This window comes from Molothrus ater, chromosome 4 (assembly GCF_012460135.2).
Source record: "Molothrus ater isolate BHLD 08-10-18 breed brown headed cowbird chromosome 4, BPBGC_Mater_1.1, whole genome shotgun sequence".
NCBI lineage: Eukaryota > Metazoa > Chordata > Aves > Passeriformes > Icteridae > Molothrus > Molothrus ater.
In genome coordinates, this window is record NC_050481.2 from 7,347,400 (window position 1) to 7,364,337 (window position 16,938).

Below are 16,938 nucleotides of genomic sequence, written 5' to 3' on the forward strand. Positions count from 1 at the left end.
GGGAGGGTGAGCAGGTATCCAGTTAGGAGTTATTGGGGGGCAGGGGGGTTTGCAGGCAGCAGGGTGAGAAAGGGTGTTTATTTGAGGGCCCCCCCACACAAGGCTTTTCAGAAGCATAGCAGAGGCATTCCCATGTCTTCCTCACACAAGGTCATCCAGTGCACTCACAGGAAAGCCATTTAACTTTGCTTTTCTCTAACCCAGGTGCCACTCATAATAAGGGCCACACCTTTGGAATCAGGATGAAGGTGGAGCCTGAAGGACTCAGGCACACTCAGGAGAGGGCAAGTAGCTGACTTGCTGGGATTTGGCCCACATAACTCTGAACTCATACGTTGGTTTTGGTTTTCTTTATTGTAGCTGACCGAGAGGCTAACAGGTGATCACGGGGCCCTCCGAGGCAGACTCATTTCAGGTGCAACGTGGATCCTCATCACCGACCATCCAAAAGATAAGTCTGGGTCACGGCCTGGAGATGGGACAATGGGAGAGCAGCGGGTTGGGAGTTCTTGGGACAGATTGAAAAATTAACAGAGGGAAAAGCAATCTTCTCCAAGGGGCCTCTTAGGACAGCTAAAGGGAGAGAGTCCACATTTGATGGCAGCGTGCAGGCGGGCAGGGCAGAGCAGTTCCGGTCCACGTCATGTTGTCCGGTGTACCGTGTTACCTACTGTGTCTTTGGGGTCCCTTTTGCCTTTTCCCCTCGAGGCCCTCACCACAAGCATCATGTGTCGTGTTTAACGTCCCCCCATTTGTCACATTCTGTGTCACGGGTGTCTGCACATGTTTGTGCCGGAGCTGCTCTGCCCTGCCGCAGAGGCTGCTGCAATAGGACAAGGCTCAGGGACAGGCAGTTTGTGGGGTGTCGCCGGACTCTAGATGATATTCCTAGATAGACACAAGATGTTTGGAGCTGTGAAGATATCCTGCAGCCCTTTGGCGTTTGTCCTCGCTTTCTTTCAGACGCAGAAGGATAAAATCCAGGGCAAAATCCATCCACCCCTCCCAGGTGAGGAGGTTCCCCCGAGCAGGTCAGTCACCGTTTGTCTCTGCAGGGGGAGTGTAAAGTGTGACTCTGTTACAGCTCTGTTCTTTTTCTTTTTAGGAAGTAAAGCTGGACATCAGCAGTCAAGGTGAGGTGGGCAAGGTGAGCATTGAGTAGCGTACAGAAGCAGTTGTTATTGCTCCAGTCTCACTTTCCGGTGCAGCTCTAAGCATCTGTTCCTGTTTCTGCGCTTTAGGCAATCCACTCGGAGTACGCCGAGCCCCAGTCACCAACCGGCCGACGCGCCGGGTTTGCCGCTCTCCCGAGCCCTGGGGAAGTATCACAGAACTTGGCAATGAAGCCTCTGCCTTTTCTGTTTAAAGGTGTCACCAGGGCAGCCTTCAGCAATGGCCGAGGAGTTGCGGTGAGTCAGGGAAGTAGGGAGGAGGAGCGAGGCTCCGCTCAGGTTTCAGCAGCGCCACATCACCTCGTCTCCTCTTAGCCCAGGCGTACCCACGACGATGGCGTCAGCCTCCGAGTGTGGCTGAAGCGTGCGGCCCCAGGAGCCGGACATTCTTGGGAAAACAGTGAGTGGCAGAATTGTTGGGTTTTGGCCAATGTGCTGCTGAGGTTATGCATTGATATTTCGTTTTCTTTATTGGAGCAGACGAAGAAACAGCAGGAAGCTGTTTAACAACAGTGCCAGCAGGACCTTCCCAGCTGTCGAGGCAGCCTTCCCTTGCACCTGACACAGACAGGCATCCCCAGATGTCTGAGAGATAAGTAGAGGGCTACGACCCACAGAGGGGATGAAACCAGGGCGCAGTGCAGGGACCCACCGGGAGGGGTTTCTGAGTCCGCTTTGGAGACGGGGGTGTCCACGAAGCGGCCCCTTAGGCTTGGGGGGGAAATAAAAGCAAAGTCTCACTTTTGATCTCAGTGCTGAGGTGCGCAGGGTAGAGCAGTGCCGGTGTGTATTGTGTCATTTGTCTATTGTGTGTTCTGTGTGGTTGGATGTGTCATGTCCTTTACCTTAGGCCTTTGAGGAGCCTAGCAGAAACCCTGGCATCACTGTTAGCATCTGTAATCTCTGCGTTCCTCGGCCTGGTACCCAGACCATTGACCTTTTGACTTGGGAGCTCCGACAGGCATCAGAATTGCATCTCTCTTTGGAAGCATCCAGTCAGGTGGCTTTTCAGGTCTTGTTCTGAGCTGCACGGACAGCCGTGCTCCTCAATGCTCCATTTCAACGGATTAGGCTTTGTAAGAATGCGAGGTTAGGGAGAGGATTCTGACCGTAGGATTCCTGGGTATCCATCTTTGCAGTTCTTGGAATAAATCCTTCAGCCAGCATCTTCCTCCAGGGTTCTCTGAGCCTCATCAGGTTGCCATCAGTCTCACCTCGGTCATCTCCTTTTGCATTCTCTCAGTCCCTGCAGCCACTTTGCTTGCCAGGAGCTTTCTGTCCCTGTTGTGTCCCCCCTGTCTGTCACGTCCTGTCCCGTGTCACGGGTGTCAGCACACACATTTGTGCCGGAGCTGCTCTGCCCTGCCGCATAGCCCGGTGCAATAGGGGAAGTCCCTGGGAGTTTGTAATGTGAGGTGTAGTTGGACTCTAGATGGGATTTGTAGATGGACACAAGATGTCTGGAGCTCCTAAGTTATCCTGCAACAGTTTGAGTCTTGTCCTAACTTTTTTTTCAGATTCAGATGGGTTAAATGTGTGCCAGAGGGCCCCATCCCGGGTGAGGGGTTTCCCCCGCGCAGGTGAGGCCCCGTTTGTCTCTGCAGCAGAAGTGTAAATGATGCATCTGTTACAGCACTGTTCTTTGTCTTTCTTTTTAGGAGGCAAATGTGGATATCAGCAGTCAAGGTGAGCAGTGGAGAGAAGCAGTTGTTATTGCTCAGGTCTCAATTTCTGGTGCAGCTCTAAGCTTCCATTCTCGTTTGTGCGCTTTAGGCAATCCACTCGGAGTATGCCAAGCCCCCGTCACCAGCCGGCCGATGCACCGGGTTTCCTGCAAATGTGAGCCCTGTGGATGCATTACAGGACTTGGTGATGAAGCCCTGAACTTTTCTATTTAAAGGTGCCATCCAGGTGGCCTCCGGCAAGTGCTGAGGAGTTGTGGTGAGTCAGGGAAGTAGGGGGGAGGAGCGAGGGTCCACTCAGGTTTCAGCCGTGCCAAATCACCTCATCTCCTCTTAACCCAGGCATCCCCTGTGGCGACGGCCTCGGTCTCCGAGCGTGCCCTAAGCGTGCGGCCCGAGCAGCTGAGCGTTCTTAGGAGCACGGTGAGTAGCAGGCTTGTGGGGTTTTGGCCGATGTGGTGCCACGATCCGGCATTGATGTTTGGTTTTCTTTAATATAGCTGTCTAAGAGACACCAGCCCGGTGCCAGCAGGACCTTCCCAGCTGACGAGGTTTCCTTTCTTCGCACCTGAGACCGGCATCCCCGGATGTCTGAGAGAGAAGTAGAGGGCTAGGACCCTCAGGGGGGATGAAAGCAGGGTGCTGGTTTGGGAAATACTGGGATGGGTTTTTGAGTCCACTTTGGAGGTGGGGGGGTGTCCATGAAGCAGCCCCTTAGGCCACATAAAAGCCAAGTCTCACTTTTGATCCCAGTGCTGCGGTGCGCAGGGCAGAGCGGTCCCGGTGTGTATTATGTCCCTTGTCTATCGTGCCTTGTGTGTTGTTTGGGTATCTCATGTCTCTTACCTTAGCCCTTTGAGGGGCCTGTCAGAAACCTTGGCATTGTTTTTATCCTCTGTGATGTCTGCATTTCTTGGTCCGCCACCCATGCCATACAACCTTTGCCTGGGGAGATCAGACATGTATCAGAATTGCATCTCTCTTTGGAAGTATCCGGTCAGATGTCTTGTTCTGAGCTGTACAGACAGCTATGCCCTGCCAGGATCCATTATGGCAGATTAGGGCTTGAAAGAACGTGAGGACAGGTAGAGGCTTCTGACCGTAGGATTCTCGGGCATCCATATTTGCAGTTCTTGGAATAAATCATTCAGTTAGCATCTTGTTCCTCCAGGGTTTTCTGAGCCACGTCAGCTTGCCATCAGTCTCACCTCGGTCATCTCATTTGGCATGCTCTCGGTGCTCGCAGTAATCCTTTTTGCCAAGAGATTTCTGTCCGTGTTGTGTGCCCATTGTTTGTCGTGTCCTGTGTGTCCTGTGTCACGGGTGTCCGCACGTATTTGTGCCGGAGCTGCTCTGCCCTGCCGCATAGCCTGGTGTAATAGGACAAGCCCTGGGGGGTTGAAATTTTTCATGTGGGGTGTACTTGGACTCTAGATGCTGTTCCTAGATTGATATAAGGTGTTTGCAGCTTTTGAGTCATCCTGCAGGTGTTTGACATATGTTCTAACTCTCTTGCAGGTGCAGATGCATTGCATCCACGGCAGAGCACCCCATCCTGGGTGAGGGGGTTCCCCTGAGCAGGTCCGTCACCATTTGTCTGTGCAGGGGGAGTGTCAAGTGTGGCCCTGTTACAGTGCTGTTCTTTGTCTTTATTTTTAGGAAGTATAGCTGGATCTCAGCAGTCAAGTTCAAGAGGGTAAGGTGAGCAGTGAGCAGTAGCCTTGCTTGTTGCTGAGGTCTCAATTCCTGGGGCAAGTCTAAGTCTCCATTCTCGTGTTTGTTCCTTAGGCCATCTGCTCGGAGCATGCCAAGCTCCCATCCCCAACGGGCCGACGGACCGGGTTTGCCGCTCTCACGAGCCCTGCGTTCCAGGCAGCCATCAGGAACTGCCGTGGAGTTGCGGTGAGTCAGGGAAGTAGGGAGGAGGAGCGAGGGTCCGCTCAGTTTTCAGCAATGCCACGTCCCCTCCTGTCCTCTTAACCCAGGCGTACCCCACGACGACGGCGTCGGCCTCCGAGCGCGGCCGGAGCGTGCGGCCCGAGGAGCCGGGCCTTCTTAGGAGAAGGGTGAGTAGCAGGCTTGTGGGGTTTTGGCCAATGTGGTGCCACGATCTGGCATTGATGTTTGGTTTCCTTTGATATAGCTGTCTAAGAGACACCAGCCCGGTGCCAGCAGGACCTTCCCAGCTGACGAGGTTTCCTTTCTTCGCACCTGAGACCGGCATCCCCGGATGTCTGAGAGAGAAGTAGAGGGCCACGACCCCCAGGGGGGAAGAAAGCAGGGTGCTGGTTTGGGAATTACTGGGAGGGGGGGTTTTGAGTCCGCTTTGGAGGTGAGGAGTGTCCATGAAGTGGCCCCTTAGGCCCCATAAAAGCAAAATCTCACTTTTGATCCCAGTGCTGAGGTGAGCGGGGCAGAGCAGTCCCGGTGTGTATTGTGTCCCTTGTCTTTTGTGTATTATGTGTTGTTGGATATCTCATGTCTTTTATCATAGCCCTTTGAGGGGCCTGTCAGAAACCTTGGCACCAGTGTTAGCATCTGTACTCTCAGCGTTCCTTGCCCTGGCACCGATGCCATGGAACTTTTAACTCGGTAGCTCAGACAGGTATCAGAATGGCAACTCTTCTTCGAAGCATCCAGTCAGATGTCTTGTCAGGTCTTGTTCTGAGCTGTACAGACAGCTGCACCCTGCAAGGTTCTGTTATGATGGATTAGGACTTGTAAGAATGTGGGGACAGGTAGAGGCTTCTGACCGTAGGATTCTCGGGCATCCATCTTTGCAGTTCTTGGAATAAATCATTCAGTTAGCATCTTCTTCCTCCAGGGTTCTCTGAACTTCATCAGCCCGCCATCAGTTTCACCTCGGTCTTCTAATTTTGCGTCCTCTCGGTGCTCGCTGTCATTTTCCTTACCCAGAGATTTCTGTTCCTGTTGTGTCCCCGTTGTTTGTCCTGTCCTGTGTCACGGGTGTCTGCGCACACATTTGTGCTGGAGCTGCTCTGCCCTGCCGCATAGTCTGGTGCAATAGGCGAAGTCCCGGGGACTTGATGTTTGTAATGTGGGGTGTAGTGGGACTCTAGGTGGGATTTGTAGATGGGCACAAGATGTCTGGTGCTCTTAAGTTATCCTGCAGCTCTTTGACTTTTGTCCTTTCTTTCAGGTGCAGAAGGATAAAATCCAGGGCAGAGCCCCCCATCTTGGGTGAGGGGATTCCCCCGAGCAGGTCAGTCACTGTTTGTCTCTGCAGAGGGAGCATAAATGATGGCTGTTACAGCAGTCTTCTTTGTCTCTCTTTTTAGGAAGTCAAGGCTGAGAGCAGCAGTCAAGGCCGAGTGGGCGAGGTGAGCATTGAGTAGTGTACAGAAGCAGTTGTTTTTGCTGATGTCTCAGTTTCTGGTGCAGCTCTAAGCATCTCCACTTTTTTTTTATTATTTTAGGTGGTCCGCTTGCCATCTATCCTGGCCGAGCATGCCCATTCCAGGTGTGTGCAGCTTAAGGTATCAGTGTGGCATCCTTGTCAGATTTGGGAGGTTGTGTTTTTACAGTGTCTCAGCATGCTTTTCTGCTTTGTTTCTTTGCAGGTGCTGTCACTGCCCTAGGCATGTCAAGGAACGGAGGAGGGCAGGTGAGTCGGGGTTTAGGCAGGCTGACTCATAGGTGAGCGTTACACAGCAGCACGCTAAGCGTGTACCTTTTCTCTTTGCAGGTATCTTCTGGGCACCCTCTGGAGTCAAATCAAGATTTGAGGTGAGCTGGGGCAGGGGTGCGGAGGAGCCCTGGGGGTTACTGTTTTTGATGGCAATAGTCACCTTTTCTGTTTTGTCTTAGGTACCCTGAGGAGCCTCGTAGCCAAAGGTTGGAAAGGACAGCACCGAGGCACACACGGAGCACGTTTCAACATCCACGTCCGACCGAGGATGGATTTTGTCCTCTCATCTTCCAAAAGCGAAGTGTCGGGGCCAGTGGTTGGGAGAAGGGGACAAACCTTTACTATCACAGAGGGCAATCAGTTGTCAGCTTAGCGGAGAGGTCTGTAGTGGGGTGGGCTCTCTGGAAGTAAAGGGAGAGGGTTTCCCTTCAGCCTCGCCAGGGCCTTTGCTGGGCAGGGCAGTTCCGACCCATCTCCACATTTTTGTGTACTTTGCATCATCCGCCTTCCTCGACTCAACATGGTCACGGATGTTTGCCCTGAGTAGCTCGCCTTCAGGTCCGGAGCTATCGCCACGGTCACCCGGCAGTCGGCTTCCTTCTCTAGGCTCGCTGAGCCTCTCGAGCATCCTCTTAACTGCTGTGGCACTAACTTCTTTTAACGAGTTACATTTCATCATCACGTGCTATCGTCATAGGGCTTCCTTTCCTTTGGCATCATCAGCCTCTGGCTCATCTTGCGCTAGGCATCTCGGGTCCCTAAGGGGACAGTGCCAGGCAGTTGCCACTTGTCTCTGTGTTATGTCACCCATGTCTATGTTATGTTGTCCGTGTCTGTGTCCGTTGTCTTCCATGTCATAGGCCTTTGTTACGTCTCGATGCTTTATTGGCACTATTCTGTGCCATATAGGCCGTGTTCTACTCACGTTCCTTTCTGGATATCCCTTATTCTGGCATCTTTACATTTTTACTCTTTGAGACAGGAATGTCTCAAACGGACAAGATGTTCACATCCATCTTCCTTCTCACTACCAGCTTTGGTAGTGCCTTTTTTTCCATGCCATTCTCTTGGACTGCTAGAGGGAGTGTCTTGCACCCTCCTCATGTGACTGCAGTACTTCTATAGGTTCCATCTTCTCAAGGGTATAGGACTCAAGAATTCATCTTCCAGCGAGTTATCTCAAGTCCTGGCTTTTATATTTTGTGTACCTGTGCTGGCTTATACTGTATGTACCTACACTCTATGTACACTTGCACCGTATGCATCGACTTACGTTGTTGTGTGTATTTATATTGTACCACTTATGGTTGAAGCTGCCCTGCCTGGGCACCTAGTCACAGTTAGGTAGAAGAGTTATAAAAACTTTACTGTTCATCTGTCTTTTATGGGATTTTGGGTAGAAAACTTACTGGTCCAGAGTGCAGACAAGTTCCTAGCTGTCAGATAGCCACTCGTTGACCGCTTCCTGTCGTCTCACAGGTCCCTGAGGCTGCCGATTTCCCCAGAATCTACCATTTGACGTCAAGGAGCGCAGCCAGAAGATGTGTTGCAGCACGTTCTTCAGCGTCTCGAGTAAGGGCCACAGCGAGCGTGTAAGTGGGAAGAGCGTGTGAGTGTGTGTGAGAGCACGTGTCTGTCTGCGTCTGCTCGTCTCCGCATGTGTCAGCGCATGCTGACTGGATTACTGGATTTAACCTTGTGTGTGTGACTTTTGCTTTTCAAGTTTTTTAACTCATTTTTAAATTTAGAATAAAAAATCCCCAGCTGGGTTCCCCCCCCCCCCCCGGCTGTTTTTTTTTTTTTTTCCTCGGTCCCGGTCAGTCTGTGAGGCGACGTTCATCACCAAAGTTTGGGTGCGGACCATCCAGGGACCGGGGTTTTTTTGTCAAGCAGGAGGATTTTTTTGAGGCTCCCGGAAACCACGTTCCCGAGGACCAATGATTGCTGGGGTGTAATTTAGCAGTTGTGATGAGAGGGATGGTGACTTCGTGTGTCATCTGAAGGGGGTGTTAATGGTAGATGAGTGTTGTTTTTTGTGTGCTTTTGTTGGTTTGGGTTTCCTATAACAATAAATCCACATGTAATGAAAATAGAAAAAGGTTATCATCTTGTGTTAATATGTGTGTTGTGTTGTATTGCTCTGTATTGCAGGGTGAGCACAGCGTGAACCCTCTCCTCCTTGCTGTGACACCTGGGCTGGCAGGGATGACACAGTGACCTCGGCCGGCCGATGCTGCCTGTGCCATCACCTGGCACTGACGTGTTTGATGAAAATCCTTTTGCTGGGATTTTTCTCCTGAGAAGCCTCAGAACAGAAATGGAACCAGTAACAATCTGCTGGCTGTGGAGTGTGGGCTGAAGATAGTTTAGCAACAGGGGCATCTTGGATTGGTCTCCTGTGCATTGTTTCTACTTGATGACCAATCATGGTCCAGCTGCGTCAGGGCTGTGAGCAGTCCCAGGTTTTTATTATTCATTCCTTTCCAGCTTTCTGATGTCTCCTTGCTCTTTTAGTATAGTTCTACTATCTCATTTTCTTTTAATATAATAGAGATGATAAAATAATATTTCAGCCTTCTGAAAGGTGGAGTCAAGATTCTCGTCTCTTCCCTCATCCTGGGGACCCTCATCACCACAATCAGCAGCCGAGCGGGTTTGTGCGAGCCTCTCAGTAACCCTCGGCCGGTCCCGAGTCGGCAGACACCGGGGGGGCAGCCCCGACACGGCCGAGAGCGGGGAGACACCCTCTGTGTGTGCCCCGAGGGTGCTGAGGGCACCTGGGCTGGGGGGAGACACTCTCTGTGTGTGCCCCGAGGGTACTGAGGGCACCTGGGCTGGGGGGAGACACTCTCTGTCCCCCAAGGGTGCTGAGGGCACCTGGGCTGGGCCCCTGTGCAGCACAAGAGACACCAGAGACAGCGGTAGATGATAAAGGGCTGACTCTTAGCAGGGGTTAATCCAAGGTTTTATTAGGAGTCCCAAAGGAGCTCCTGCACCTCAGGGGCCTCCTGCCGAGAGCCCCGGGAGATGTGTCAAGGTCACATTTAAAGGGAGGTGGAAACCAAAAGTAGATAACATCTTACCAACCATTAAGTGACCCTAAGGGATGGATGCTGGGGGATCCAGACATACAGGACAGCGTTTGGGGCAAGGCTTGGGGGGCTGACCCCTGGCCTCTGGCTCATCACTCGACGACTTGGACCGAAACTTCTGCATGGAGGGGATGGGAGGCTGAGTGATTGACAGAGAGCCAGGGTGGGGGTTTGGGGATGATCTCATCCCGGGAGAGGGATAACACAGGTAGAAGGAGGGGGGTACAGTTTGGGATAAACCATTTGGGAAAAATATGGGGATACAAAACAAAATTACTTCAACGTATTACAAAGTATAAAAATGCACTACAGCAGGTTTGGGCAGCACCAAATAAAATGTAATAAAATGCTTTAAAAATAAAAAAATTAAAAATAAAAATTAAATAAAATTTAAAAAAACAAAATTAATTTAAAATAAATGAAAAACAAAAACTGTAAAGTGCTGTAAAGTGCTGTAAGAGTTCCCGAAAAGGTAGTGCTGTAATGCAAGACCCTCAAACACCACCACAATCACCAGCTTGAGTTGGTCTGGGCAGCACTAAATAAAAAAAACTAAAAACCTTTAAAAATAGAAAAATAAAAAATAAAAAATTAAATTTAAAAAATTAAATAAAATCTTTTAAAATAGAAAAATTAAAAATAAAAATTTAATAAAAAATAAAATTAAAAAATAAAATAAATGCTTTAAAAATAGAAAAATTAAAAGTAAAAAATAAATAAAAAATAAAATTAGCATAATAAAATAAAAGCTATAAAAATAGGAAAGTAAGAAATAAAATTAAAAAATAAAATTAAAGCTCTAAAAATAAAAAAAATAAAAATAAAAATTAAATAAAAAATAAAAATAGAAAATAAATGCTTTAAAAGTAGAAAAATTAAAACTAAAATAAAAAATAAGATTAAAAAATTAAAATAAAAAGCTTTAGAAATAGAAAAATTAAAAATAGTAAGTAAATAAAAAATAAAATAAAAAAAATTAATATAAAAACCTTTAAATATAGAAAAATTAAAACTAAGTAAATAAAAAATAGAAAAATAAAATAAAAGCTTTAAAAATAGAAAAATAAAAAATAAAAAATAGAAAAATAAAATAAAAGCTTTAAAAATAGAAAAATAAAAAATAAAAAATAAAAAATTAAAATAAAAGCTTTACAAATAGAAAAAGTAAAAATAGAAATTAAATAAAAAAAAATTTTAAAAAAGCTTTAAAAATAGAAAAATTAAAAATAATAAGTAAATAAGAAATAAAATTAAAAAAATAAAAATGCTTTAAAAATATATAAATTAAAAATAAAAATTAAGTAAAATTAAAAAAAACAAAATTAATTTAAAATAAATGAAAAACATAATAAAAACTGTAACGTGCTGTAAAGTGCTGTAATCGTTCCATAAAAGGTAGTGCCGTAATGCAAGACCCTCAAACACCACCACAATCACCCGCTTGAGTTGGTCTGGGCAGCACTAAATAAAAAAAACTAAAAACCTTTAAAAATAGAAAAATTAAAAATAAAAAATAAAATTAGAAAAATACAGAAAGCTTTAAAAATAGAAAAATAAAAAATAAAATTAAAAAATAAAATTAAAGCTTTTAAAATAGAAAAAATAAAAATAAAATTTAAATAAAAAATAAAAATAAAAAATAGATGCTTTAAAAATAGAAAAATTAAAAATAATAAGTAAATAAAATTTTGAAAATAAAATAAAAAGCTTTAAAAATAGAAAAATTTAAAATAAACATTAAGTAAAAAATAAAATTAAAAAATTAAAATAAATTTAAAATAAATTAAAAACAAAATAAAAACCGTAAAGTGCTGTAAAGTACCATAAAAGTTCCGTAAAGGGTAGTGCCCTAAAGCGCGACTGTCGCAAAAGGTGCCGTAAAGCGCGACTGTCGTAAAACTACCGTAAAGGGCGACTGTCGTAAAACTGCCGTAAAGCGCGACTGTCGTGAAAGGGGTCGTAAAGCAGAACTGTCGTGAAAGGGGTCGTAAAGCGCGACTGTCGCAAAACTGCCGTAAAGCGCGACTGTCGCAAAAGGTGCCGTAAAGCGCGACTGTCGTAAAAGGGGTCGTAAAGCGCGACTGTCGCAAAAGGGGTCGTAAAGCGCGACTGTCGTAAAAGGGGCCGCAAAGCGCGACTGTCGTAAAAGGTGCCGTAAAGCGCGACTGTCGTAAAAGGTGTCGTAAAGCGCGACTGTCGCAAAAGGGGCCGTAGATCGCGACTGTCGTAAAAGGGGCCGTAAAGCGCGACTGTCGCAAAAGGGGCCGTAGAGCGCGACTGTCGTAAAAGGGTCCGTAAAGCGCGACTGTCGCAAAACTGCCGTAAAGCGCGACTGCCGTAAAATTGTGCCATATAGGCTGGCAGCGCCGTGGCCGTCACGGAATGCCGCACAAGATCGCGACGGCCTCCCGAGTGGGCGTGTCCGGGACGGAGAGCCGTGTCGACGGGCTGACGTCATTAGGCGGCACTCTGCCTGCAGTGCGCCGGTCCAGACGGCAGGGGGCGCTGTGCCTGCAGTTCGCCGGTCCAGACGGCAGGGGGCGCTGTGCCTGCAGTGCGCCAAAGCAGGCGGCAGGGGGCGCTGTGCCTGCAGTGCGCCCATGCAGACGGCAGGGGGCGCTGTGCCTGCAGTGCGCCCATGCAGACGGCAGGGGGCGCTGTGCCTGCAGTGCGCCCATGCAGACGGCAGGGGGCGCTGTGCCTGCAGTGCGCCAAAGCAGACGGCAGGGGGCGCTGTGCCTGCAGTGCGCCCATGCAAACGGCAGGGGGCGCTGTATAAATAGAGTATTAAGTATAAACTATACAGAAGAAGAAATAAAAGCTCTATGTCACCTGCAGCTGTAGAAAATTTCAGCTCCCATGGAGGAAATAATTTTCCTAAAATCATTACCGTTTTGGGGTTTTTTGCACTCCCCGGTAGCCTGAACGTTTCTACTGCTGCTTTTTTATTCTAAAGCTAGAATGGAAATCCAAGATTAGAAATACAGGGAAAGAAAGAGAGAAAGAATTAAAGAGAGAAAGAAAGAAAGAGAGAGAGAGACAGAGAGAAAGAGAGAGAGACAGAAAGAAAGAAAGAAAGAAAGAAAGAAAGAAAGAAAGAAAGAAAGAAAGAAAGAAAGAAAGAAAGAAAGAAAGAAAGAAAGAAAGAAAGAGACAGAAAGAGAGCGAGAGAAAGAAAGAAAGAGAGAAAGAAATAGAGACAGAAAGAGAGTGAGAGAAAGAAAGAGAGAGAGAAAGAAATACAGACAGAAAAAGAGAGACAGAAAGAGAGCGAGAGAAAGAAATAGAGACAGAAAGAAAGAGACAGAAAGAGAGCGAGAGAAAGAAAGAAAGAGAGAGAGAAAGAAATAGAGAAAGACAGACAGAAAGAAAGAAAGAGAGGGACAGGAAGAGAGCGAGAGAAAGAAAGAGAGAGAGAAAGAAATAGAGAAAGACAGACAAAAAGAGACAGAAAAAGAGCGAAAGAAAGAGAGAGAAAGAAATAGAGACAGAAAGAGAGCGAGAGAAAGAGAGAAAGAAATAGAGAGAGACAGAAAGAAAGAGAAAGAGAGCGAGAGAAAGAACGAGAGAAAGAAATAGAGACAGAAAGAAGGAGACAGAAAGAGAGTGAGAGAAAGAAAGAAAGAGAGAAAGAAATAGATAGACTGAAAGAAAGAGAGAGAAAGAGAGAGAGAGACAGAAAGAAAGAAAGAGAGAGAGAAAGAAATAGAGAAAGGGAGACAGAAAGAGAAAGACAGAAAGAAAGAAAGACAGACAGAAAGAAAGAAAAGGAAAAAGGAAAGGAAGAAAAAAAAAGGAAGGAAGAGAAAGGAAGAAAAAAAATGAAAAAGGAAAAGGGTGAGAGTGAAAAAGAAAGAGCGAAAGTGGAAAAAGGGGTGAAAAAAACAGAGTGAAAAAAAGAAAAAAGAGTTGGAGTGGAAAAGAAAGGACATTCGGGAGGGGCGGTGCTGCCTAAGGTGCTTCCGCGCCCAGGAGCGAAGGAGCCGTTTGATCCCCTGGCGGGACCGCAGCTCCCGGTGGCGGAAAACGGAGCGGTGGCTGTCAGTCCGAGACTACAACTCCCGGCAGGCCCTGCGGCCGTAAAGCGCGGCGTCTGACGCAACGGCCGACGCGCCATATGAATGGCTGGCGGGCCGAGGCGGCCGCGCGCCGGGGGAGCGGGCTGGGCGCGGGGAGCTCCCGGCGCCTCTCCCGCGCGGGACGGAGCCGCGGCAGCGACGCTGGAGGGGCGAAGCCTCCGGCCGGCCGCCCGCACGGAGCCGAGCGGCGCGGAAGGGGCGTCCGCCCGGTGCCTCGGCCTCGCTCAGCGGTCCCGGGGGCTCAGCTCGGGCCGAAGAGGCGAATGCAGGCGCCAAGAGCCGAGTTTAGCCGACAGTAGCCGAGTTTAGGCGACAATAGGCGAGTTTAGCCGACTCGAGCCGACTCGAGCCGAGCGTCTCCGGAGCGAGCCGAGCTCCGCCGAGCGCAGCATCCCGGGCAGGGCGAGGCGCCGGGCCGGGCTCGGGGTGCAGCCGGGGCTCTGGGGGGCTTCCCCGCCTGTCCCTCTCTCTAGCTCTCCTTCCTTCTCCCCGTATTCGCCTTCTCTCGCTCCCTTTCCCCCATTCCCTCTCCCCCCACAAACCCGGCTCCTTCCTGTCCTGTCCCTAGCCCGCTACTCCCTTCTGTTCCCCCTCTCTCCTTCCTCTGCCCAGCCTCCCTGTACCCTCGTCCCGGGCTTTCCCTTCCCGTCCCGCTTTCCTGCGCAGCCCGAGCTCCCTCGCCGCCCTTTCTCATGCCCTGCTCTCGCTCCTCTCTTCCCGTGCCCCCTTTCCTTCTTTGCCCCGCAGCCGCGGGGCTCGGGCTGCCGGAGAATAAAGCCCCGAGGGCCGGAGCCCGGCGGCCCTGGGCCCTTGCAGGAGTCCCCGCGCGGGGCCGGAGGCTCTCGGCGGATCCCCCCGTGCCGCTCAAGCAGCCCGGCCGACAGCGCCGGAGCTGCGGCTTTGCCGGCATCGCGCTGAGAGCGGCCCCCGCCCTGTGCCGGGCCGTCCCCGCCGTCTGTGCCGCTCCCTCTCTCGCTGCCCCCGGCCCGTGACAGCGAGGCTGGGCAGGAACCTCAAGCCTTCTGGGGGCTGCCCCCGCTTTCTTGTTGCAGCAGAATCCCTTGCTGGGGCCATGCACGTGTGGGAAGGGCTTGGGGGAAGCGCTGCGCTGCTGTCCAGGGCAGTCGGATTCGTTCTGAGCCTTCTTTGGGGGTCGGGAAAAGGGGCGGTGAAGACTCGGGGCTCTGATGCCGTTGGGGGCACCCCGAGGTGCCCAGGAGAGGGAGCCCCACTGCGGTGCAGGAGCAGGTGGGGGGCGGGCGAGGGGCGGGGGTCACGCTGGGTGCCGTCCCCCAGAGGGACCCAAAGCTGCCCCCAAATGCGCAGGGAAATTGCATTCCAATGTCTTGGGACAGAGGCTCATGGGAAGTTTTCTCAGCTATCCAAGGCACGGAGCCCTGGAGCCAAGTCAGCCTGAGCTGCTGCGTGCTTGCTGTGAGCCTTGAGGTGAGCGCGCATCATTGCGGGCTTGGGATCGATTGAAATGCGCTAAGGAAACCAGCTCTGGCGAGGGAGGCAGGGAGGGAAATGCTCTCTTAACATGTGCCAATGCTTCTGTCAAACTCATCAGGGCAGGACAGCGCTCAGACTGAAAGTGTGAGAAGATGTGCAGTGAGACAGAGAATCTGACAGGAGCCCCGGACTCACAAGTGCACGAATTTTGCTTTTGGCTTGGATTTAAACTCAGAAGTTGTAAGGAATTTGGGAAGGAGAAGGGACATTTCAGAAGGAGAAGAGAAGATGTTACAGTCCTGGCAAAACCTTTTGTTCTGGCTAATAAAAGAAGTTAGTTTAAAAAATAAAAAAGAAAAAAAAGGAGATTTTTTTTCCTTCACTGTTGTATTCGTTGGTGGTATATGGTGTGTTGTTTTATTTCTTGGTCTTATTAACTCTGTGTAAATAGTTTTTTGAGTGAAGCTCACTTTCTGGACGGGTTGGTTTGTATTTGAGGTAGGATCAATTTCAAGAGGTTTCTTTCCTAGACTTCTGACAGGTATTCCTGGGATTTTGGTTTTGTTTACTGTATGTATCAACAGAGAGATTTGGTAGGGCCAGCTGGGCTGCTGGAGTTTTGGGTGTTAATTTATTAGATGGCTTTTGTTCACTGCAGTTTTGAATTGTTGAAAGGGTTTTTAATGTAGTGGTTTTAAGGCGGTTTTTAAGAATTGTTTGTATTGTTTCACGTTGTTTGTAGTTGGTGTATGATCAGGGATATGGTGGAACTTCTTGAACGTTCTGGTTTTAGTGTTCCTAAGTTCCGATTTCTTTCTGCTTTGATTTTTTTTTTTAGTTTTATTTTTGAGACAGGGGCATTTATATGGTGGGTTTTTATAGGCAATATGTTTTTAAATTTGGGTAGTGATATTTTTTAGTATTTTAATAGTTTAGATTTTTTATTTTCATGCTTTTTTTAATATTTTAAAATAATTTTTATAGATGATTGGTTATTATTTGTGGGTTAGCATAAATGTAGAGCTTTGGGGGTTTTTTATAGTAATGTTTAGGGTCAGTTGTAGGGTTTTGAGTTTAGTGAGTTGGTTTGATTTTTTTAATTGGTGTTTGTTTTTACTAGCAGTTCTGTCATTTTCAATGTGTATCTGAGTTTTTTGGGGTTTTGAGCCATTGGTTTAGGAGGAAGTTTATGATGAGAATGTGCGGAGCTTTTGGGCTAGTTATAGTGGGATTTCAAATTTCTTGACAGTTCGGTTGATTTGAGTTTTTCTTAGGGTTAAATGTCGTGGGGTCTTTGTTCTGTTAGTCCTAGAAATAGGTTTTGTTTGGATATGCTGCGATGGATGAGCGTGGGCTGCGTACCGGTGCTGACGAAGGCGCAGGATTTTTGTGGTTCTGATGCGTTGGGTCAATGAATTGATATGGTCTAATATATAGATTAAAGTAGAAATAAATATAAATATAAAAATAAATATTAAATGATAGTGGTAAACATAAATATAGAAAACAAATAGATAAATATGTAAAACTATAATATATAGTATATTATTGTAACATACCATAATATATATAAATGATAGTCTATTTTATATATATATCCAACGACATATAAATCTAGATTGTAAATCTAAAAGTATTTAAATATAGTTAAAATAAACTGGGGATTTTTTGATTTTATTTGGTTATAGGCTGGGTTTTTTTATAAATAATATAAAAATAGAAATAGAAATATACAAATATATATTATATACACCCATATCTATAAATATGTATTACAAATAAATATAAGAAATATACAATATAAAAATAATA

General features: G+C 47.8%; 1 protein-coding gene and 2 long non-coding RNA genes across 4 annotated transcripts in view; all 3 read left to right on the forward strand.

Annotated features, from left to right (window-relative positions):
- The first annotated feature begins 511 nt into the window (after positions 1-511).
- On the forward strand, positions 512-2,689 carry LOC129046688 (uncharacterized). 2 transcript variants are annotated; one of them, XR_008508384.1, is made up of 5 exons: positions 512-1,031; positions 1,106-1,147; positions 1,242-1,409; positions 1,488-1,572; positions 1,653-2,689. It is a non-coding gene; the product is annotated as an uncharacterized LOC129046688 (long non-coding RNA). The 2 variants fall into 2 exon arrangements; XR_008508383.1 differs by having other exon boundaries at positions 1,106-1,133; positions 1,369-1,409.
- Positions 2,690-2,961: 272 nt separating this feature from the next.
- LOC129046685 (uncharacterized) lies at positions 2,962-3,487 on the forward strand. Its single transcript, XR_008508368.1, has 3 exons — positions 2,962-3,113; positions 3,197-3,277; positions 3,355-3,487. It is a non-coding gene; the product is annotated as an uncharacterized LOC129046685 (long non-coding RNA).
- A 689-nt stretch (positions 3,488-4,176) lies between these two features.
- LOC118700245 (uncharacterized) overlaps positions 4,177-16,938 on the forward strand; it is a 171,780-nt gene continuing 159,018 nt past the window's right edge. Inside the window, exons 1-8 of the mRNA XM_054514737.1 lie at positions 4,177-4,435; positions 4,514-4,555; positions 4,643-4,756; positions 4,840-4,920; positions 4,998-5,048; positions 6,015-6,077; positions 6,154-6,195; positions 6,292-6,335. Of these exons, the coding sequence (XP_054370712.1) occupies positions 4,659-4,756; positions 4,840-4,920; positions 4,998-5,048; positions 6,015-6,077; positions 6,154-6,195; positions 6,292-6,335 (379 nt within the window). The 5' untranslated portion in view covers positions 4,177-4,435; positions 4,514-4,555; positions 4,643-4,658. The remainder of the gene's footprint in view (positions 4,436-4,513; positions 4,556-4,642; positions 4,757-4,839; positions 4,921-4,997; positions 5,049-6,014; positions 6,078-6,153; positions 6,196-6,291; positions 6,336-16,938) is intronic.